Here is a 24,218-nt window from a genome sequence, read left to right as displayed (position 1 = left end):
CTTTTCTGTTTAACACCTGCATGCTTCCACTGGCTCAGAATATGAAAAACAACAAAATAAGTTACCATAGTTATGCGGACGACAAACACATTTACATAACCGTATTGCCAGGGGACTATAGTCCAATACGCACACTGAGTAGGTGCATTGAACAATTCAACGATTGCATGTGCCAGAACTTTCTTAAATTAAATGAAGAAAAAACAGAGGTGGTTGTTTTGGAGCCAAAGAGGAACGATTGAAAGTCAGCACTCAGCTTCAATCGAGTGTTAAAAACATTGAACAAAGCCAGAAATCTTGGGGTAGTCATGGCCTCAGACCTGAATTTCACCAGCCACATTAAGACTAATTACAAAGTCAGCCTACTATCACCTAAGAATATATCAAGGGTTAAATGACTTATGTCTCAGCAGGATTTGGAAAAACACAGTAACTTTTATTCTTGTATTTTATCTGTTTTTAGATTTTTAACTGTTTTTTAGTGTTGTATGTAAAGCCCTTTGAATTTCCTTGTTGCTGAAATGTGCTATACAAATCAAGCTGCCTTGCTTTGCCTTAATGAGCCCCTATTATACTCATTTTCAACATCATATTTGTAATTTTGGGGTCTACTAGAATAGGTTTACATGCTTTAATGTTCAAAAAACATGTTTCTCATACTGCCCATTGTTGCAGTTCCTTCTGCCTGAAACACTCTGTCTGAGCTCTTGGCCCGCCTTCCTGAAAAGCCCAATCTGCTCTGATTGCTCAGCTGGCCACTCCGTTGTGATTGTCAACCAAATTCATCAAGTCACTGGGCGAGCTGTGGTGCTTGCTCAGGCAGCACCTATGGGCAGCACATACGAAAAACTGGGCTGGCATACTCGATCAGTGACATCACTAATGGAGGAATTTCAAACAGTAATGTGGGCAAGGCGTTTCAGGGAGTTGAGAAAAAGTCCTGTCTGTGGGAGAGAAAGCTCCATTTGGAGTGAAATGTGTTTTATTATACTGTAGTAGAGCCCGACCGATAAAGGATTTTTAAGGCCGATATCGATACAAATATTTGGAGATTTAAAAATCTGATATTCCGATATATCGGCCGATATATATTAAAAAAAAAAATAATCCAGAAACGCGTAACAAAACATAAACAGATTTCCCTAACATTAGTTATTTGAAGTTATTTATCCTCACTTTTTAGTGTTTAGAGTTTATTTTTAAACTGCATTATCATAATATGATAATGCAGTTTAAAAATAAACTTGTTTGTTTTATTGTCACAACAGAACAAAGGAACATCAAAATGTATGAAAGTTCTGATAAATAAAATTTATAAAAATACAAACTTAAGATATAAAACTTAAAGTCCTTTGAACAGTAGTGTACTGAATCAGTCAGTCTTCAATAGCTCCAGTCCAGCAGAGGCCTTTTGGGATTGCTCTCCTCAGATGGAGTTTCAGTGGCAGAATCTGGTGGACTGGTCTCCATAGCCTCTTTCAGCCAGGTTTTCACTTTTGTCCGAATTTCTGGTACCAAAGGACGCTCTTTGTATCGTGGGTCAAGGACACAGGCAAGCACCACCTCTTTAGAGTCCTTAACTTTTGCAAACCTTTTTTGCAAGCTATCCAGCATGGTTTTTCTCATGGTTTGAATACCCCTGGTGGTTGGTCCCTCTGACTCAAGTAAACGGTATAACACTGCTGTTCATGGTAAAAATGCAGGATGTGGATGAGTCTGCTCTACTGAATTCCAGTGTCACCTCCTCCAGTGGTCCAAGGGTCTCTGCCAGGTCCGACACAATGGACCATTCCTCTGCTGACAGACATGAGAAATGTCCATGGTCGCTAGCATATGTAGTGATGGCTCTTTTTTGTTCGATCATCCTCACCAACATGTGTAGTGTAGAGTTCCACCTCGTCTGTACTGCCTGTATGATAGAATGCTGTGGGACACCTAGCTCCTCTTGAATTTTAGACAGGTGTTGCAGTGCCGTAACAGAGTGGTTGAAGTGTGTAGCAATTTTCTTGAGCTTTGCCAGAATGTCCACCACCACTCTCTGGGAACTAAGGCAATCATTTATAACCAGGTGCAGTATGTGAGCACTGCAGCTCAGGTCTGGCATCTCAACAAGGCGCATGCCTTTCACCTTATTTGCCCCACTGTCCCTGAGCACAAGCATGACCCGCTCCTCATCAATTTCCCATTCCTCATGGCTGGGTTGGTTCAGTGGGAGAGCAGGTGCCCGTGTACTGAGAGGCTTATTACTCGACACAGAGGTCCAGGGTTCGAATCTGACCTGTGACAATTTCCTGCATGTCTTCCCCCTCTCTCTCCCCTTTCTCACCTAGCTGTCCTGTCAAAAATTAAAGGCGGAAAAGCCCCAAAAAATTATCTTAAAAAAAAAATAAACAAAATTCCCATTCCTTAAGCATGGACAGAAATGTCTCTCCAATGTACTGTCCTGTCAGGTAATTATGACATTTAACCAATATTTGAGATGTGTGAAACACTATTTGACTGAAATGGTTATCAGAAATAATCTCAGAAATAACTTATTTAAAAAAAGACTAAAATGTTTTGACTAACACTTGACTAAAATGACGAGACTTTTAGTCGACTAAAACTTGACTAACAAAAAAAGCTATGTGAATGACTAAATATGACTAAAACTAACAAGGACATTTGGCACAAGACTAAGACTAAATTAAAAATAGGTGACAAAATTAACACTACTTCTCGTAGATGTCTTTGTGTTTTCGGAGCATCGAAATGAGGCACCGAAATAATAAATAAATGCTTTTCCGTCCGGTAGATACAGTACCGGTCGTTCAGGCACCGGTGCCCTATTAGCACCAGGTTTCGGTACCCAACCCTAGTCTCTCTCTCTCTGAAATCTCACAACAGATTGTTAAAAGAAAATACTACAACAAAGTATGGGAGTATTTCCATCAAACAACACCAGGGACAGCAGTCTTTATTATTTATGTTTACTTTATAAAACTTCAGGAAGCTATTTTTGTTTATTTCTTCTTTTTCTGTAATGTGTATTATGTTAAAAGTTTCAGATTTATGAAATCATTTAAACAAAGTTTTGTGTTGGGAGTTTGTAACATTCCAAAATGAATAGTAGTATGTAGGTAGTAGTATGTAGTAGGCGATTCTGAAAACGACCTTTGACACTTAAAATTTACTCCCAGACCCCCCCTCCCCACTTCATAGCACATCTTCAACCCCTGTACTTAGTAGGACACAGCCGTGGACAGGTGTGAAAGGGAGAAGTAGCAACAAAAAAACCTCCCCATCAACCGAGTGTGCAACTGGACAACAGATTTGCTCCACTGCTGCAGGACCCTGAATCTCCGTCTGATGACCTTGATTATATTGTATCTTTGTAAGGCAGATGGACTATTTTTTGCCGCCATATACCCCATCCATGACACCGTTCTCTCTGCTTACCATTTCACCCCATTCCCCCCCTGTTGAAGTTCAGTGTTTCCGCTATATACATTTAGCAGCAGCGCACCGCCGGTACAAAATTGTTGCTTCAGCTATTTATGAAAAGTCATGAAGTCGTAATTATACGTCTCTGCAAAGCTGTCTGCTCCACTGAACTCAAGTGAACAGTCATCCGCGCTCTCTCCCCTTTTGAGGGTGAGCAACTGGAACAGTAACAGGACGTCATCACCCGTGAAGTTATGACAACCAAATAAACAACGCGAGTACAGCAGCTTCTCCTCAGGCAAGGTGACAAACAGTGACAAAAGCCGCAACGTAAAAAAACACACTCCCGCTGGTCCCATGAAATATGACAGCTACAGTAGATTGGAAAATAGGTTATGGACACTGAATTTTATGAATTTACTGTTTATCTGATCCCAGATGAGACAAGAAGCTAATGTTAGCGAACCCTGCGGTCCCTCTGCCTCTGACTCCGCGCTGCAGGAGATGTTGTGTTATGTAACTTTTTTCGGGTTAGTGGGGGTGCATACTGTTTAAAACCAACATGAAAAAACGTAATGATCCCTCAGCATGTTGTTTTGTTGCTAAACTGTATGTAAAATGAGGGCATAATGAGTATACTAAGGTACCGTCCATTGCTGGATTTTTCCTTAGCAGAGGTAACAATAGCTAATGTTACCAAATAAGCCCACCGACGCCAACGTTATTGTTCATATTTTGAAAATGTGATCTGAGATGCACATTGCAAAATGTGAAATGTATCTTCATATTGTTCATTAGCTATGTGTGATACCTTTAAAGCTGAATGGACTCTTTATTGGATCTTCTTTATTCTGATACAAAGACTCTTTCTGTGAGAGAAAGGACACTAACATTATATCCTACAATGTAAGACATATGATGCTTTTGAGAAACAATTGCAAATAAAGCAAACTGTATCTAAAAAGGAACTACATGCTGATTTCACTCAGGTAAAGTTATGTTGACAACTTCTTCCAGCTGTTTACTGGCATGTCTAAACTGGGAGTACTTTGTGTCTATGTGTAAAGATAATTACTCATACAGACAAATATGACGTGCGGAGTTGCCTAAGGCTCCATCCTGGGGCCTCTTCTGTTTAACATCTACATGATTCAACTGGTTATGGAAACAACTAAATAAGTTACCACAGTTATGATGACGACATACATTTACATAACCATATCACCAGTATTGAACAAATCAACAATTGGATGTGCCAGAACTTTCTTAAACTTTCTTAGACTCAGACCTGAATTTCAACAGCCACATTAAGACAATTACAAAGTCAGCCTACTATCACCTTACTTTTATTTTCAGTAGACTTGACTACTGTTATGCCTTTACAGGTCTCTACCTGCCCGCTCGCTTCTCATTAAAAATGAATTACTAGCAACATCAATCGTTCCCCGTGTGAAAAGACCTTAATACAGCAGACTTTCCCGGTGTTGTCAGGCTGCTCTATGGTGGAGATGTTTAACATATCAACACATTCATCTTTAACACTAAATACTCAAGCTGAAGTAAGAATACTGAACTAACAGGTGTCACTGACCAAATCAATCTTCACAGGTGACATTGTCAGTATGTTTAAAATAAGAGACCAATACAATTGCCAATTATCACTGATACATACTTGTAATGGTATACATGTCCCATAATACGTAACAAGGAATACCAGATCAAAAATATCAAAGATATGTTTGAGGACATTTAGAAACACTGTTTATTAGATTGTCTGTCATGAGGGAGCACTGACAAGTTTCACACTGTAAAATGTTGACCAATTTGATAAAAAAGAATGTCAATATAATGAAAAAAATAATATTGGGGTTTTTCCTGGGTTTAAAGCTCCCATATTATGCTCAATTGTATTTTAAGGTTGTACCAGAATAGGGTTACATGGTTTAATTTTCAAAAAACATATTTTTGTTGTACTGCACAGCTCTCTCTCACTGCTGCAGATCCTCTTTTCACTCTGTGTTCAGGTCTCTGTTTCAGCTACAGAGTGAGACATCTCTTCTTCTGTACTATCTTTGTTTGTAGTCGCACATGCGCAGTAGCTAGGTAAGGATCATGTTAGCTAGCTGTTTCCATAGACATAAAAGAAAGGCTGTTTCTAGGCCTGTCACGATAACAAATTTTGCTGGATGATAAATTGTCCCAGAAATTATTGCGATAAACGATAATATTGTCGTTCCGAGACCATTTTCATCTAATATAATGATAATGGCATAATAATGCAGGTACACCTTTTCAAAGATCAATACACTTTTATTTCTAAAGAATATTTAACACTGGAACTGGAAGACATTTTAAATATCCACACATATGTCTTTGATCTCCTTTAGTATGTCGTCTTTCACGCTGTTGTACAGTTGTGGAATTGCCGTTTGTGACACGTATATGTTCTCCCAGGCAATTGGTACTGGCTGTCAAATGTTTGCAGCATTCCTCGAGTGTTTGTCCGATAGACTACAGACTCTGTACTACATTTAACAATTATTTAACACTAAATATTAAATTTAAATAATATATAATTAATAAATTAAATCTATCTATATGGCTATCTGCCACATGGCGAGTAAATGTTTGTACCAAAATAGTTCTGTTTTTCAGTCTTCATTTTGGCGAAGATGCAGCTTCGGCTCCTCTGCAGGTCGGAGCTTCGTGGGGGCGGGCCGAGACACACACACACACACACACACACACACACACACAAACACTGGCGCAACTCTGACACACTTTGCGCACTCCGTGTCCGCGGACAGCTGTAGGCTTGTACCGTTAATATTCTGTGCATTGTCGGACACATGCAGCCACTTTCCTGAAACCGCTTGCGAGACAGACAAGTCCACAGCAGTGTGTATGTCCAAGCCTGTCCAAATCCTACTCCAACTCTCAGCTAGCGTTTTGGGGAGATACATATTGTAGCAGGGGACATATTGTAGCAGGGGACTTTAACAAGGCGTCCTTAAAGTCTGTACTTCCTTGCTTTTTCCAGCATGTAGATTGTGCTACTAGAGGGAAGAACACACTAGACCACGTATACTTCAAGGGGGTAAGCCTCTCTCCACAACGCGTAGCTCCTATGGCGCCATTTTGATGCTAACAAGCACTCACCCGCCGTTAGCATCCTATTGACTGCCATTCATTTTGACGTCACTTTGACAGCGAATAACTTTACATCTGAAGCGTTTAAAGACTTTATTTGTCCAGTGTTTATTTCTAAAGAAACACGACAATGTATAAAAGGCTCCATTACCTTGTATCTCACGTTATGGATCCGTAGCAGACGTTTTTGTAAAAATAGGCTAACGATTGTGTCATAACCACGCAACTTACTGTCACATAGTAGAGGAATTACCGTACAGTACAGGAGAAGTTAACCATCATTTAAGTTAGCAATAATTAGCCTGTGCCTAAGTTATCTCCTTACATATACCTACGCTCTCTGTCTCTGCAAGATTGGGAATAATTGAGATTTCTCTTGGCACAGCTACCAGAAGACTTACAACTTTCAGACAGGTTGCTCACGTCACATCTACGTCTTCAAGCTCAGTTGGAGGCTGCGCAGTAACGCTCAGCCCTCACCGGAAAAGTGCTTCTAATATACTTCACTGGTCTCCGTCCAGAGCAACGGGATCTGTTGGTCCATTTTTTTTAACTGTCTATGTTCTTGCAGATACAGAACTGCGCCTCTCCCTCACCTGGGCCAATTAGATCACAACCAACTACTCCTGATCCCAGCATACAGGGATACAAGGACTATACAGCCAAGTAGGACTATCAAAACCTGGCCTGACACTGCCCTATCCCAGGTCCAGGACTGCTTCCAATAAGGACATGGTTGTGTGCAATATGTTATAGATCAGAGCCTTTGTTTATTATTATGACTTCATCTTGCTTGTATGCTGTACAATTTACATTACAGCAGAGGTGTACAACTGAATGTTTACTCAGAGTTCAATGTTCCTACACTTGTTCAATTAGTATTTTGTATGTCTTTGAATTGCTTCAACACTGTGCCCATTATTATCATCAGTGATTAAGTAACTCAGACTCAGGATATCGTCTAATTATCGTTATCGTCTAAATCGCCAAAAATATCGAGATATTATTTTTTGTCCATATCGCCCACCCCTAGTATCTGCCTCAAAAATCCAGTGTTGGTCAGGCTCTACTTAAAAGCTCCATAAAAGACTGAAAAATACAACAATCGTGACAAATGGGTGATTGCTGACAATGATTAGACAACATGTTCTAAATTGCCACACTGGAAGGCAGGGCGATTAGCCTGCTGTCATAAAGAGGAGGAGATGAGATGATGCATTTGTGGTGTTACATGCCACAAACACTGACGAAAGAAGTTGTGTAAAGAATGAAATCCTGTCTAACTTTCTTCCCTCAGTCTTCTCACTATTGTTTTTTTTCGGCAAGTTACAAAACATGTCGGATACAGCCGGTAAGGTTTTCAGAAGCTGTTGATGATCGTACTGTTGAAAGGACTTAGTATGCATACTGAGGCCTTCTATGATTTGCTTTTTGGAAATAATAAAAAGGACACAATAAAAAAAGCAGAATACATTGAATTCTTACTCACTAGGCGTGGAAACTCTCCAGACACCTCTCTGTCAGCTCCACAAAATGTATGCTGAATTGTCTATTTTACAAATATGAGTTGTGCTTTGTGTGGTTGATGTTGGACTGTGAAGGCATGTGGCTATGAGTCACTCATCAGGATCAGGAAATCAACTTGCCAGTCTCCTGCTGACTCTGTTAGCCTGGGCTAGCTAGCCAGTTGGCCAGTGGTGGCTTGTTAATAGAGGGCTCTAGGGCGCTGCCCCCATCAAATTCCAGAAATATAAATGTATGCAAAAATGATTTAACATTCTTTTTATAACTTTTTGGCATGAGAGTCCATCGAGTGTACACACACATGTTCGTGCAGATCGGACAGATGCCCTAGGAGGAGTTAGAAAAAGTAGGTTTCGCATATAGCGATTTTGCTAATTAATTATAATACAACTGGCATTATTGCACAATTCCTCCAAGTACCTAACTAAAAAACTAAAAATCCCAATCCTTACCAGAGTCAATATAGTGTGCAGTAACTCCTAAATAATTTTGATTACTACAGTGATCACCAGTTAATGAGACAGCGTTTGCAGCACTCTGCAGCAGTTCCACGGTGGCTGCTTTCTCCGTGTCATACAGGCTGTGTGTGGGGCTGCTGTCTCCCTCGACGGCAATAAGACGGGTCAGAACATGCCAGCCGTAGTACGTCTTTAAGACTCGAGTTCTCTACGATGCTGACAGATCTGCAGTTAGTTGCCACCCGTTTCGCAAGAGCTGTAGTAATTTTTTGGGATTTGGTTTCATCCACAGGTTGGCAAGTAGCACTCTCCAAAATAGTGCTTTGCCTGAGTGGGTAGCATGCTAGCGGGTAGCATCACGTTAACTGAACTATATGCTTAGCTCCGCTCTGATGGATTCTCGACACCACGGCTCTTGCCGTGGTGTCGAGAATCTGTACAGAATCTGTACAGAATCTGTTAACTGTATTCATGTAATATGATCATTATTTGCTTTCTCTTTCATTATTAACTCTCTTTTTCTTTTGACAATATTATAATAAATTATCTTTGTCCATTGCAGAAACTCCCTCCATTCCAGTGGTGAGCAAAGCAGTGGTTCTTGGCCAACAAAGAGGCGCCGGGCGCTCAGTCCAGAAGACCGTGAAAGGGTTGCAGCAGAGGTGAGTTTGTTATAAAAATCAGTCAAAATACCATTTTACATTATATTTGTGTTGCAGAGATGTCCTGCCCACATATATTCTACAGACTCAAGAAAAAAACATTTGTTTGGTATAAATCCTTACAAAAATAATAATTTTAACAGCAATAATTAACAGCATCCTGAAAAGAATAAATTGGCAACATAAAAATAAATGATCAAATGAAATATGAAGTCATAAACTACCCACCAAAAACTACACACCAAAAACTACTGTGTCTTGTATGGGACAAAAAACTCAAATGGCTCTATTTTTCTTTTGACAGTCATTGCAGCAGTGACAACTAGTGGCCTACTCCAGGGTACTACCTTACATTTACATACATATATATTTTTTACTTATCTCTATAGGTCTGTGACACCATCCTGGGACACACTAGGGAGCGTTTCTCCTTCACAGACCACCTTGTCTTTGCCACCTTGTTGCAGGGGGACAGGTTTGAGGAGTACAAGGATACCTTTCCTGAAGATGCATTGAGCAGCACCATGAAAGCGTACCCGATGCTCAGTGGAAGCAAGCTGAAGACAGAGCTCAGTCTCATCTACAGCAAGGAAGAGTTCAAATCCTGCTGCGGCACTGTGGACATACTCCAGCTGTTTATAGAGAATAATCTCGAACAAGTCTTTTCCGAAACTGTGACTCTCCTAAAAGTTGTCATTACCACACCCATGACCACGGCTGAAGCTGAGAGGTGCTTCTCAACCTTGAAAAGAATTTTTAAAAAAAATCTCAGAAACACCATGACCCAGGAGAGGCTGAATGCATTGGCCATGCTGTCCATGGAAAAGAGACTTGTTACTGAGATGACATTAATCAGTCATTGAGTAATTTGCTGGCCAGAAGGAAAGGAGAGCAAAATGTATGTTCACTATCTTCTTATGTTTATAACTTGAATCTTGTATCATATTGTCTTGCTCTTCTTAAATACAAAATAGTAGTGCTGTCAAATGATTAAAATATTTAATCGCGATTAATCACATTAATGTCACAGTTAACTCGCAATTAATCGCACATTTTTATCTATTCTAAATGTCCCTTGATTTCTTTTTGTAGCTAACTGTTATCGATCTCACAACGTGACTTTTTGCCCGAAAGACATCATTGTGGAGAGTGAAACGGGAGACTAGAAAAAGGCGTTCAGGTAGTGTTGTTAGGATGGCTACAGTAAATCATAGGCTCCTGTTATCTAAAAGATTTTCAATGTAATGGCTCAATATCTAAATGATTTCGACAATGTGGATGAGGTCGTTATAATTGGATGACCTACAGTTTCAAGCACACTTCGTTTGGATACAAGCGTTACATTTACACTAAAGATAGACGGGATTCTGGACAGCGATGCCCACGCTGCGCGCGCGCACGCACACACACACACACACACACACACACACACAGCAGAGATGTGTTACAACATGCAGCACATGCACCTGACTGGAAAAGACACCGCTACACTCATTACTGTAAGTAGGCTACAATAAAACCTAAAAGTAAATACGTATCAATACCCACTCACCTGTCTACAGGCATACACATGTAGGAAGAGATGTATTTCAATCTGATCTGTCTAGTCAGTCCACTCTCGTCCACCGTGCTGTTTACACAAACACAGCTCTACTCTACTCCAAATTTTGACAACCAAGCTAAAACAAAAGCTGTCGGTTTGTAGTCTAACTGTTTATCTTAGTTTGCCTCAAATCTTGAAATTTGGACAAATTCTTGTAAACTTAACTGCTGGCTAAACTAACCATCCTCTCTGCTGGAGCATTTATGAATGTATTATAAGACCAAAACAAACCAACGTGGCTACTTAATATGCACGTGAATGACGCCATCTTTATGTTCACGTCTTCATTCTTGATGATGATGCTGGTTGTATTCTGGCCCTCATGACACCTGACCTAGGACTAGGTATAAATTAAGTACATTTGCACAATGATATGGTATTAGGCCTAGGCCCAATTTGTTAGGAATACCAGTTGTACCATAAAATAGGATGAGAAATAGTATTGTTTTATTACAATTCTATACAACAATATTGAATAGGGTAATAAAATGGGGGGGGGGGTTGCTGTTCGGACAGACCTGCCCCCACTGCTAAAAAGAAATCCTAAAGGAAACACTGGTGTACTATATCATGCATATCTGAGGAAGTGAATACATCGTTCTGATCATTTTGAAGACATATCAAGCAAAGCCTTAGTGGCCACTGAGCACACTGAGGAAACCAGGCTACAGCAGGGATGTTTTTCTCCTCTTAATGTCTCTAGCCCTCAACACACAGATGTAAAAATACACTCCATTCAAAGGGCCATGTTGCCTAGCAGCCAGTTGGTGGGAGGATGGTGTGACTGTATGTGAGATAGAAAATGTAGGAGACAGAGCAGCTCTGTCAAGGAAAGAAAGGAAAAACACAGTTATTATGATAGATTCAGAATGTTTTCATGCCAAAGCCAAGAAAATTCAGCCCTATCATCCAACAATAACCAATACTGATACAATATTGTTGCTTCTGGGAAAAAAGGCCAAGCTGAAACTATCCTTAATTGTGCACTCTGTTTTCAGTTAACACGGCAACATTTTAAGAAAAGCATCAAATCAGTAAAAACTATGTGCCAACAGGTTTTTTCCTTATTAGTCATTCATCCATGAATTAGTGTATGCAATGGGCAGAAGGCAGGGAAACACTCCATCACCACCCAACACATCAGACTCTGTGAACATGTATTGTTGCACAATATTTTCACATACAAAAGCATGACGATATGTATCAGTCAGCTGAGAAATATCAACTTAATATCAACCGGTTTGCACACTGTGGTGTGGAGTGGGAGTTGGACTGTCAGTGTTCTCTCTTCCTTCCATCCCACTGCCCAAGCTGCATCCACATTAAGCTTCCTTTGAACACTGGTTTTGGTTTTGCAGTATGTTTCCTGGCCACAAACAGCCAATGGACGAGTATTATTTAGTAGTTCTAAACGACTCTGAAGGTAGCTGATTTCCAGACCTACCAGAAACTGCAGTTGCACTTCTCTTCCCCAATTGGTGAATACAAGCCAGGATAGCCAGACAATTAAAAGATTTCAACATAATTTAAATTATGTTATTTAAATACCGAAAGTAACAGTAAAGGTTCTTTCAAACAGTTACGGCTGCACCATAGGTTTTCTGTTTTTTTTAAGGGGTGGCAGTAGTGCCCGACACTAAGGCTTGTCGGCTTGTCCGGGACAAGTGGATTTTTTTGTAGGGCAAGTGGAAGAGAAATTGACTTGCCCCATTGGACAAGTTAAAACTCAAACAAAATAAAATGCCATGTTACTTCACGTTATGTGCCACTCATCACGTCTGTGTTACCGATTTTTATTTTACCAATTTGAAACGAATACATTAACTAACGTTAGACCCAGCGGCAGCGGGTCAGCGGACCGCTAACGTTAGACCCAGCGGCAGGGGTCAGCGGACCGCTAACGTTAGACCCAGCCCATTGTTCAGCTCATTCTCTGTAAGCGATGCAGCATGAAAGCACGGCGGAACCAGCAAGCCAGCCAGCCAGTGTTGGTTGGCTAACGTTAGCTTGCTAACTCCGCCTTAACGTTAGCCCCTCGCCACATCGTTGACAGAAAACGAGCCGAATAAAGCTGTCACTCGTGGCGATAGCAAAATAAAAATAATTATAAAATGATAAATCTTTACCCGGACAAGTGACTTTTGTGCATGGACAAGTGAAACGTAAATGTACTTGTCCAAAGGACAGTGCCTCAAAAAGTTAATGTCGAGCCCTGCTACATCATCTGATCCTATAACCACACATTGAGCATTATTCTGCCAGCAGTTGACTTTAGTTGGGTGTTTCTTATACAGTAGCCATCACTGCTGGCACGGTCGCTGTTTAAACTGGCATTGGTAGAATACAAGCCTTTTGCCAGATGTGCCCTTGTTGGAGCCTTACGTGTAGGAACAGCTGTTGTGAATGTTCATTTATTGAGTTTTTCTATGATCGGTAACAGCTCAGTCACTGTTGGGATACTTGATATGTATTTTACTCATGGCGACTATATGAATATTTACTAGATGAATTAATGTGCTGTACTTCCTATGGGGACTTAATCTTAAGCTTGTCTATACCTTGGTGACTCAGTTTCCTTTTTACTGTAGTAATTCCAAGAGTTGGGGCAATTTTTGGTTTCACCGGTCCAGTCCGTTTTACGAGGCTAAACTGGTTTGATTTTATGCAAACGGGTTAAAGTGGCATTTGTCAATATGACGCCTACTGGCAAATTAAAAAGTAGGCGACATCAGCAACCTGTGCTGACGCCGTCACTGCGCTTAATCCATCTTGTATTGCAAGTGTTGCAAGTGTTGTGTGTTGTAGTGTTGGGCAGTAGCGTTACTAGTTTAACTACTTTTTCAATTGCATTACGGTTTTCTGAATCAAATTGCTTCTCAGTAGCTTAGTTTGTTTATTGATCCAGTAGATACAAGCTACATTTACCCCAGCGGAGGTTATTTATTGGTCATGCGCACAACAATAACAGAAGTAGTCATTGGCATTGGCTAGGGTTGCACGATATTGACAAAATGTGATATTGCAATATCGATTATGAATATTGCGATGTCGATATTAATTGATATTTTTAAACATGTAAAATTTCAAAAATTATGGGAAAACGCATCAAAATAAATTCATAACAAATACAACACAAGGTTTATTTCAACTTACTGTCATATTGGACTGGTAAAACATGAATAAATAATTAACGACCATGTCTACAGAACAGAACATGTTTTACTGGTTGTACAATATTAAAAAAAATAAAGAGAACAGGACACAACTTTTCTTTCGCTTCTCTGATTCGTTCCGTTTTGTTGTCTCTATCTATTTCTTCACCTACACTGTCACTCTCTCAAAATATGCACACACGTGGTACGCTCCCTAGGGTTTGTCACGTAGTGGCCCCATGCGCTGACGAGCACTAACATGTGCAAGTGGCACGGTAACTGGCCAATGAAACATTCAGATCATTATAGCGTTTCAAGCGGGCTCTAAATCAAACACAAATAAGCCACACAGCCAACGGACGGGACGCAACAAAATATTGCATTCTTATTGCGACACTTTCGATGTAATATTGCGCAATGTGATATTGCGATAACGATATTGAGTCGATATATCATGCACCCCTAGCATCCGCATTGCCTCAGGCACCACCACGATCCTTAAATAACTAAAAGAAAGACAAAACAAGTACAACAACGCACAAGTAAAGCAAAATCTGAATCTAAGACAAAAGAAAGAAATAGTGCAAGTTAAGATATAGGTCTAATATATAAAAGAATAGTTGCTACAGTCGGAAATAAAACTGCTGAGGATCTACTACCAATGCCAGGCTGGGGTGGGTGCTGACATATCTACATCAAGGAGCTCACAAAGCAGAAGTGAAGCAGAGGGAGGGAGCTCGGACTGGAACATGTGGCGGTGAACAGCCGGATTGAGAGTCTGACAGAGTCAGTGTTTCCCCTTTACCCAAGTTTATGTTCCGTCCCCGTCTGTAACTGTTTACAAATGAACGGTCAATCGAGAAGGTATGTCTCTCACCTTTTCAGTCGGGCGGCTAAACATTCAGTTACTAGTATCACATGTGCGAGCACAACCAAGCTCTGTTGTGAAACCTAGACAGAACAAGAGTGAGCAAATCCCAGGGTTAGTTGTGCTGTGACACCATGTTGCTGTTGCTTAGCTTGCTACATTTATTTGGGGGCTAACGTTAACTTCAGTGTAGTGAAGCTTTATTTAATGTGGAGTAACTGTTTAGCTTAGATCAGTAAACTTTCCAATAGCGTGCCTAAAACTGTTAATAAGCAGTATGACATTGAAATTAACATAATGTTATTAGGGGTGCACCGATCCGATATTAAGATCGGATATCGGCCCCGATATTGACAAAATAGCTGGATCGAAAAATTATCTTAATTATATTATTAAGATATCCGATCTTAATATCGGATCGGTGCACCCCTAATAACATTATGTTAATTTCAATGTCATACTGCTTATTAACAGTTTTTTTTTTTTTTTTCCTCCGTCGCAGCACCGGGACCCATGTTAACTGCGTACCCTTCTCACTCATGGTAGTAACTTTATAACACAACAATTAATAACCCACAACTAACTCTCTTTAGCAGGATAAAACACCATAGCACACAACAATTTGTGACTTAAACAATTTCTAACACTAATAATTTTACATTTACAAATGTACACCGCCGGTGGCATGTTGGGTAAAATTATAGCTGCTAGCTTGCCAGGTAGCCTAACAGTCTGTTAAGCTGGGAGAGGCTCCGGTCGCTACTGCACATTCAAGAACAGAGAAGAAAGCTAGAGGATGAAGAAAGACCGGACATACACCACAACAACGTATGCTCAAGAGAGGAGCCATCTGTTGTTGCTGTGTAGTTTTTTGTTTCTAAAAAATGAGACATAATTTAGCCACTGTTGTTGCCCGTCGCTCTAACATTAGCTACTTGGTTGCACTAACGTTACTCGGCCGTGCTAACGTTAAAGACATGTCACTTCAAGCATGAGGCGGAGCAACATTACGAACGCAATCCACCTGCGGTCCCGCTACAGACCGTTGAGAAAGACGGGTTCAGAGCAATGATTAAAACACTGGATTTAAGATGTCCTGCCCCGCTGAAATACGTCCGCCAACCTACTAACATTATCCAAACACCGAAGGAGGCTGACAGAGTAGCTACGTTCAGTCGCCCACTTTTCTACAACAACCTAACTTACCTGTGGCCAAGGTAGTGTTTATACAACTATCTTACAACTATTTTGTTTTGAAAGGGAAACAATGTTAAAGTTGTTTTATGTGTATTCATTCGATTTAAGTTTATTTTACTACTTTGCACAATAAAAAATAGTTTAGATTCTGTAACTGTTTCATGCATTCATTCATATAACGTTATTGTATAATGTTGTGGAGCCAAGCAAACCCTTTTGTAATCAAAGCTTTTAGTAAACATGATATTAAAATGTTTTTGTGATATTCTATGTACTCCTGACAGTGGAATAAGCCATTATAAACCTATATAAAGGCCCATTATTGTTATTTATTTCAATTTATTTTAAGAAGTTTGATTACATTATATTTTTGATTTGAATGCACAATTGTTTTTTTAAATAACAAATAAATAAGAATTCAATACATTACATCTATGTTATTTTGTCTTAGTTAGGAAAGTAAATTTAGTTAGGAAGGTCTGGTGCCTTTAGGAAGGTATAAGGTGGAAGGTATACAGTTTATTATTAATTCAACAACGGTATCGGATCGGTATCGGGTATCGACAGATACACAAAGCCCAGGCATCCGTATCGGGACTGAAAAAGTCGGATCGGTGCATCCCTAAATGTTATGTTTGTTTATAAACCAACAAACTACTAAAGTGCGGTACCTAGTGGTAAAATGTGGTTTACACCGTCTCAAGCCTACTAACTAATTTGAACATATAGACCCTTTGGTCTAACTCTCTATTTTCTGATTTGTAATCACTATCATTATATTGGTTGGCCAATACTTTTTTCACACTTTCACAAAAACTTCTAGTAAAAACCTTGAAGGCAATCTGCTGTCTGCAACCATTATTGCAAGTATGTTTGGCTCAATGCATAGCTGTACACGTACACCCATAAACTTTACTCTACAAGTTGCTATATCTACCTACTGTAATCTCATCACGTAGCTACATAGAGCCAGTTGTAGACATGGCCGTAGCCAGCTATAATGTAACCAAGGTCCGGACCTCAGGAATTATTTCCTAAAAACCCACTGCATCTCTGCCTGACGTGAAACCGCTTAAAACTGACAGCGAGACCGGACCACACCGCCTACTCAGCAGAATGTGTGCGTAGGCCTGTGACAATTATCATGTTACAGTGTTTCCCACATAATTAGATTCTATTTGTGGTGGTAGCTGACCTGGGGTGGGTGGTGCACGCGCGGAAAGAGGTGCAGACGTATTATATTAATTGTACTGCAAATATTTTTATACAAAATTCTGCAGGTAACAATTCAACATTTTAAATGTAATGGTATAATGCAGTAAGGGAAGGGGGCTTTCGCATCTGACAACAAAGTCCACTTCATTTGATTAGTATGAACAGGGCACAACTGTATGGGGCAGTTAAAAAAATGTAGGAGTGACGTACATAAGGTAACTGCTATTACTGTTGTAGCTAATTTGTACAATAATACAACAGTGTTATGAATACAAAACATTATGAAGTGTAATGTTTTCTATTTTGAAATATTGATAAATTGTCCATGATGTGGAGTAACAGACTGCCCCTACAATTCGGCAGTCATGTGAACCGCAGATTGTTGCAAATGTAACGATCATAGTGTGAAATACAGTTTAACTGCTGCTGTTACGTGAACAAGCCTCAGCAGAGAGGCGGAGCGAGACCACGTCTCTGCAGCTTAGTCAGGGAGTTAGGTCAATGCCGCTAAGCACTCAAAACTCAGTTTGAACAGTTTATTTGTTAAGTGGTAGTAAATGTACAGTGTAGGTTTCCGTTTGTCTCTGAATAAATTCTCCAGAAAGAAAGTTCCCGTGTCTTGCTTCTCAACATCACAACAAAACAAAAAGAGCCGCGGCAGTAGGGGAGAGCAGCAGTCAGTTGAAAAAACTCAGACACAGAGAGAGGCTACGAGAGGACGGGGAAGCCCGTCTACAAACCAATCAATTATAAATATCTGGAGACGCAGCTCACGTATGTGATGACGGCAGGACGTAGTTTTGTCACGTATAGATCTTTAGTGCGCTTGTATAACTGCATTGTGAAACCAAAACTTACCGGATCAAATGTATACAATGTAACAAAAACATGAACCTTGGTCCGGACCTTGGTTCGGACTTTCATGTGTGAAAACGCCCTTAATCAAATAGGTAGGACTTTAGTCGACAAAAGGTGACTGTCCTGCAGCTACGACAGTTAAGTTTAGACACCAAAACGACTAGTTAAGATTAGGACTGTGGTTTGGGGATTTGGGCTTTTATTTTTCTAATCCGTACATAACTTTGTTTTGCTAACATAAGATAAGGTCCTAAGGGATATGACTGTTGATGATAATTGTTGATTTTGTTTAGATGTGCCAAATTGTAATTATATAAGTGATAATTGGTCGGACTGTTAAGCTAAAGCCATAGCGACTCCAAACAGCCTAGTCTGTAGCCATCTAAAGCCAGAGAAATTGAACAGGCTGTGTTTTTTTTAACGATTAATGCTGTTTTTTATTGAAGTTGATAGGGCTGCACCATATGAGAAAAATATGCAATAACGTTGAATATTGCAATAAAGTTTTCAGTATTCTGCTAAAATACAACAAAACTGCTTGTTCAATTTAAAACAAATAAAAGGAAATAATTTCTTTCTTTTATCTATCTAATAAAGCGGAGCGCCTCTGTATGTGTGTGTGTGTGTGTGTGTGTGCATGTATGTATGTATGTGCGTGTGTCTTTCACGTCACGCAGAACGCTTTGACTCCAGTAAATTTTTTCCTGCTTCCAACATTACGTCCAACGTTACATGATTGCTGAATATACCACACTATCTTGTCTTCACTTTCCTGGAGCACGAGCGGATAGCATACAGGAACACCGCAACTGTTGTGTAAGTTTGCCTCTGACTGTTACCACTTATAACTTATTACGTTAATACCGCCGTTTAAAAAAAAAAGTGAATCATACGCCTATTACTAGGGGTGTCAGAAAAAATCGATACACTTCAGTTTCACAATATTTTATTTTGCAATACTGTATCGATTTTCAGAAAGGCAATATTGATTTTTTTTTTTTATTAAAACATTTTTTATGTTAAAAAATATTCATGTAAGACAGTGGTTGAAATTTATGTTGTGTTTAAACCCCCTACCACTAGATGGCTATGCTGAGACGCACCACTAGTGTCAATACTGCCGACATTGTCTTTGCTGTAATCAAATCAGTGTATATTTATGATTAACATGAAGTATACTACTGCTTGAGTCCAGTAAATCAAGAAACATACAGTGGGTACGGAAAGTATTCAGACCCCTTTAAATTTTTCACTCTTTGTTTCATTGCAGCCATTTGCTAAAATCAAAAAAGTTCATTTTATTTCTCAGCACCCCATCTTGACAGAAAAAAAAACAGAAATGTAGAAATTTTGGTCATGGTCATAAGTATTCAGACCCTTTGCTCAGTATTGAGTAGAAGCACCCTTTTGAGCTAGTACAGCCACGAGTCTTCTTGGGAATGATGCAACAAGTTTTTCACACCTGGATTTGGGGATCCTCTGCCATTCTTCCTTGCAGATCCTCTCCAGTTCCATCAGGTTGGATGGTGAATGTTGGTGGACAGCCAATTTCAGGTCTCTCCAGAGATGCTCAATTGGGTTTAGGTCAGGGCTCTGGCTGGGCCAGTCAAGAATGGTCACAGAGTTGTTTCGAAGCCACTCCTTTGTTATTTTAGCTGTGTGCTTAGGGTCATTGTCTTGTTGGAAGGTGAACCTTCGGCCCAGTCTGAGGTCCTGAGCACTCTGGATGAGGTTTTCTTCCAGCATATCTCTGTACTTGGCCGCATTCATCTTTCCTTCAATTGCAACCAGTCATCCTGTCCCTGCAGCTGAAAAACACCCCCATAGCATGATGCTGCCACCACCATGTTTCACTGTTGGGATTGTATTGGGCAGCTGATGAGCAGTGCCTGGTTTTCTCCACACATACCGCTTAGAATTAACGCCAAAAAGCTCAATCTTGGTCTCATCAGACCAGAGATTCTTATTTCTCATAGTCTGGGACTCCTTCGTGTGTTTTTTGGCAAACTCTATGCAGGCTTTCATATGTCTTGCACTGAGGAGAGGCTTCCGTCGGGCCACTCTGCCACAATGCCCCGACTGGTGGAGGGCTGCAGTGATAGCTGACTTTGTGGAACTTTCTCCCATCTCTGGAGCTCAGCCACAGTGATCTTTGGGTTCTTCTTTACCTCTCTCACAAAGGCTTCTTCTCCCACGATTGCTCAGTTTGGCTGGACGGCCAGGTCTAGGAAGAGTTCTGGTCGTCCCAAACTTCTTCCTTTAAGGATTATGGAGGCCACTGTGCTCTTAGGAACCTGAGTGCTGCAGAAATTCTTTTGTAACCTTGGCCAGATCTGTGCCTTGACACAATTCTGTCTCTGAGCTCCTTGGGCAGTTCCTTCGACCTTATGATTCTCATTTGCTCTGACGTGCACTGTGAGCTGTAAGGTCTTTTATAGACAGGTGTGTGCCTTTCCTAATCAAGTCCAATCAGTTTAATTAAACACAGCAGGACTCCAATGAAGGAATAGAACCATCTCAAGGAGGATCAGAAGAAATGGACAGCATGTGAGTTAAATATGAGCGTCACAGCAAAGGGTCTGAATACTTATGATGTGATATTTCAGTTTTTCTTTTTTAATACATTTGCAAAAATTTCTACATTTCTGTTTTTTTCTGTCAAGATGGGGTGCTGAGTGTACATTAATGAGAAATAAAATTAACTTTTTGGATTTTAGCAAATGGCTGCAATGAAACAAAGAGTGAAAGATTTAAAGGGGTCTGAATACTTTCCGTACCCACTGTACATGTGTACAGACAAGGCTAGCAGCAGCGCCGCGTCCAACACCTTTCTGGTGTGTAAAGACAAAAATCCACGCAGCAGCCACGCAGCTGACACACAACAGAAACACCACGCAGGCAGTGTGTAGCTGCTTGCGTTTACACTTGCGTGCATGGCGGGGTTTAAAACATTACTGCAAAAGTCTAAGTAGCCTGTTTAACATCATTGTACTTGTCAAGAGTTAATAAACAGTACAGACTTGCTCGCCGTTTCATTAATAATCATATACTTACGTTCAGAGGCAGAGTCGGGACTTTTCCCGGTGGGGCGGTAGTGTTTCAAGGCCGCGAGGGCTGCTCTGATAATAGTTATACATTGCAAGTTCTTAGCAACACCATCCGGCGGCCTGGTGTGCCGCGGCCGCGCCGCTGCCCGCTGGTAAAACTGTGCAGCCTCTGCTCAAATCGTACGGCTAAGTTACAGACCACTCTTTTACAAGTCTCTGCCATTTTTCAAATCAAAGCAGTGAAGGCGGGGTGGAGGGGGAAGAAAAAGGAGAGCAGATTAACCAGCAGGGCGCGCACAGCGCACAGACTGGTGTGGAGGTGAATTACAGCGAGCCATTTGAGTCGGGAGACCAAAAATAAATAGGTAGTCAATAGTAAAACGACGACGTTGACTAAAAAAATTGCCGTTTACTTATTTTAATGGTCGATTACGTCGACTAAGTCAACTAAACGCAGCAGCACTAATTGCAATATATTGAATCGTGACCCATGTATCGTGAGACGTATCGTATCGCCAGAGTCTTACCAATACACAGCCCTACCTACTACCAGGGTACCTGAAACGTTACGCCTATATCTCCCTCACAAAAACCAAAAACCTGGCCAATACATTTATTACAGCCAATATATTACTACAATCACAATAAAGTACTCGACGGGGGACACAACACCTAATACTTTAATGTATTTAACAGTCTTTCCCCTAGGTTGACTGCAGCAATTTAAAAAAAAACATTTTGACGACGCTCTTGGGGGGAGGTTCGACGGCTTTGACTTTGACAGTTTTGCGTTACATGATTGACCAAAAATGTTTTGGCTTTCCCGGAGCAACAGCGGATTGCTTACATGGACATCGCACATTAGCAGTGGGCGGCAGGTCTGTGGAGCTGTTCGTTTCATAGTCGACTCGGAAGAAAGCGAACGTTTTGACAATAAACTACATCAACACAACAGTATGTGGAGTTAAACTGGACAGGCCCAATAACCTCTGAATAGTTCTACTTGTTGTTAAATTGCAATGTGAGCGGCAGCCAACGGAGGGTGCATTATGTCGGCAGGATAATTTAAAAGGCGACTACATTTTTTGTACAGCCCATTTCTGATACCGTGGTGGCAGAAATTTTGCCATGGTGGGCCGCCACTACAAAATCAACATAGAGGAAACACTGATGCACACTGAGGTGTTCTTTCTCTCTTACTGTAACAAACACACACGCATATATGAATAACATACACGTGGCAGAAGAAGAAGCTAAATGGGAGATGGTCTCTGTAGGCTACTCGCTCCGGTTCTGCTGGTTGATGAACGCAGATATGTGCTGATTGGCTCTCATAACGGGCCGGATGGGTAGCACACCGCCATGAGTCCATGAGGCAACTGTCTGATTACTCCACATTTTTTATGTGGTATTTTCTGATTAAATTCTCTAAAATTCTCTAAACGTTCTGCCACGTTCTCTGTCAGGTAAATATAGTAGCACAATGTCTTCCTCTGATGTAGTAAGGTAGTGACGTAGCCTACACTGTACGTCAGTAGTAGGCTATGCAGTGGAGTTGCATATTAAGTGGTTTGGGGTCCTTCTGTAAGTAATTTTGGGGTACAATTTGGTTTTGAAGAATTCTACAAGCAGCAATACCAAGCAATCGGCCCGTTCCAAACAGGCACATTTTCAACCGGCACTGTACGAGTTTAACAAATTGAACATTGAATTGAATATAAAATGCACCACTCAAAAAAGAATGATTTTTAAAGTTTTCTACCGATATTTTCTTTTAATATGTTTATTGCGCCAGTTGATATCGCAATGACGATTAAAAAAAAACGGTATATTGTGCAGGCCTAGATGATGATAAATGTTCATGTTCATTTAAGCAAAAAATACAATGTTTCATGATAATAAAGTAAAAATAAATTTACTTCATAGGCTGTGTACTTGTGTTACATTGTTTGGGTTACATAACAGTGTTATAACTAAAAGATGTCACCTATCCTGGGATTCATTCAAAAATAAAAAAGTAATAAATAAATATTTTTATATTTGACTGAAAAAGAAGATCAATTTTATTTGGATAATCGATTATTTTAACCCAGCCCTAGTTCAAATTGTGTTAGTGTGGCATTAAACCTAAATGTTCATATTCGTGTCGTCATTCACAGTCATTTATCAACACTGTGGCTGTCTTCCAAGCTGTTTTGACTGATTACTTTATTGATGAGGCACTTGCATTTAATGGACAAGCTGTATAAAACCTCCCACAAATCCTGCCACACGAAATTGTTGTATACACAAGGAATCCTAATATCCTAATATCATGTGGAGACTGCAGTGTCACTGGCTGCAGAAGGAAAGAACAGGGTAAACAGGGACTACAGGAGGGGAATACAGATGCTCAGTATCACTGCTATCAAACTGCACCATTACAGCCGGGCTGGCTCTTTGATAGAGAATAGCCTACAGTATCTAGAATGATAACTTCATATTTATTAGCATCATTAAATCTGATAGTGGTATAAGTGTGATTGCTTGCATCCTTAAACCAAGTGACCAGTCAGCCAACCAAATCAAACAGACAGCAGCCTGCCAACCAGTCACTTCCATTTGCACCTCTGTAGATAGATAGATAGATAGATAGATAGATAGATAGATAGATAGATAGATAGATAGATAGATAGATTTCATCTCTACAAAGTAAAAGCATGGCACCAGATAGATAGATAGCTAGCTAGATAGACAGATAGATAGATAGATATATTTCACCTCTACAAAGTAAAAGCACGGCAGCAGAGTGACACTGTCCTTGGTCTCATTCCCGCCTTTCAGCCGCTCCTTGGCACGAGACATCACGACCGGCAGGTGGTCTCTCCCGTTGCCGGGAGACAGGGAGCTGTACTTAATTCCCGTCGTAATTTTGGCGAAATTCCGACAGAGTTTGGTTCCCCCAAGCCCTTAACGGAGGACCTCCATCGCCTGGCGAGGTGATGCCTGTCAATGGGATTTGTCCGTGGTCGCCCCTAAAATGCGGTTTTTGGGGTTCAAAACATGGTGCCAGCGCATGGCT

The 24,218-nt window shown here is 40.5% G+C and overlaps 1 protein-coding gene across 1 annotated transcript in view; it reads right to left on the bottom strand.

Moving 5' to 3' along the window:
* LOC144526635 (phospholipid phosphatase-related protein type 4-like) overlaps positions 1–24,001 on the bottom strand; it is a 95,876-nt gene extending 71,875 nt beyond the window's left edge. Inside the window, 1 exon segment of the mRNA XM_078264236.1 lies at positions 23,918–24,001. Within this exon segment, the coding sequence (XP_078120362.1) occupies positions 23,918–24,001 (84 nt within the window).
* Between the last annotated feature and the right edge of the window lie 217 nt (positions 24,002–24,218).

The sequence above is a fragment of the Sander vitreus genome, chromosome 12 (assembly GCF_031162955.1).
Source record: "Sander vitreus isolate 19-12246 chromosome 12, sanVit1, whole genome shotgun sequence".
Lineage (NCBI taxonomy): Eukaryota > Metazoa > Chordata > Actinopteri > Perciformes > Percidae > Sander > Sander vitreus.
Note: the sequence above shows the minus strand (reverse complement) of the source record. Positions and strands in the feature narration are given on the sequence as shown.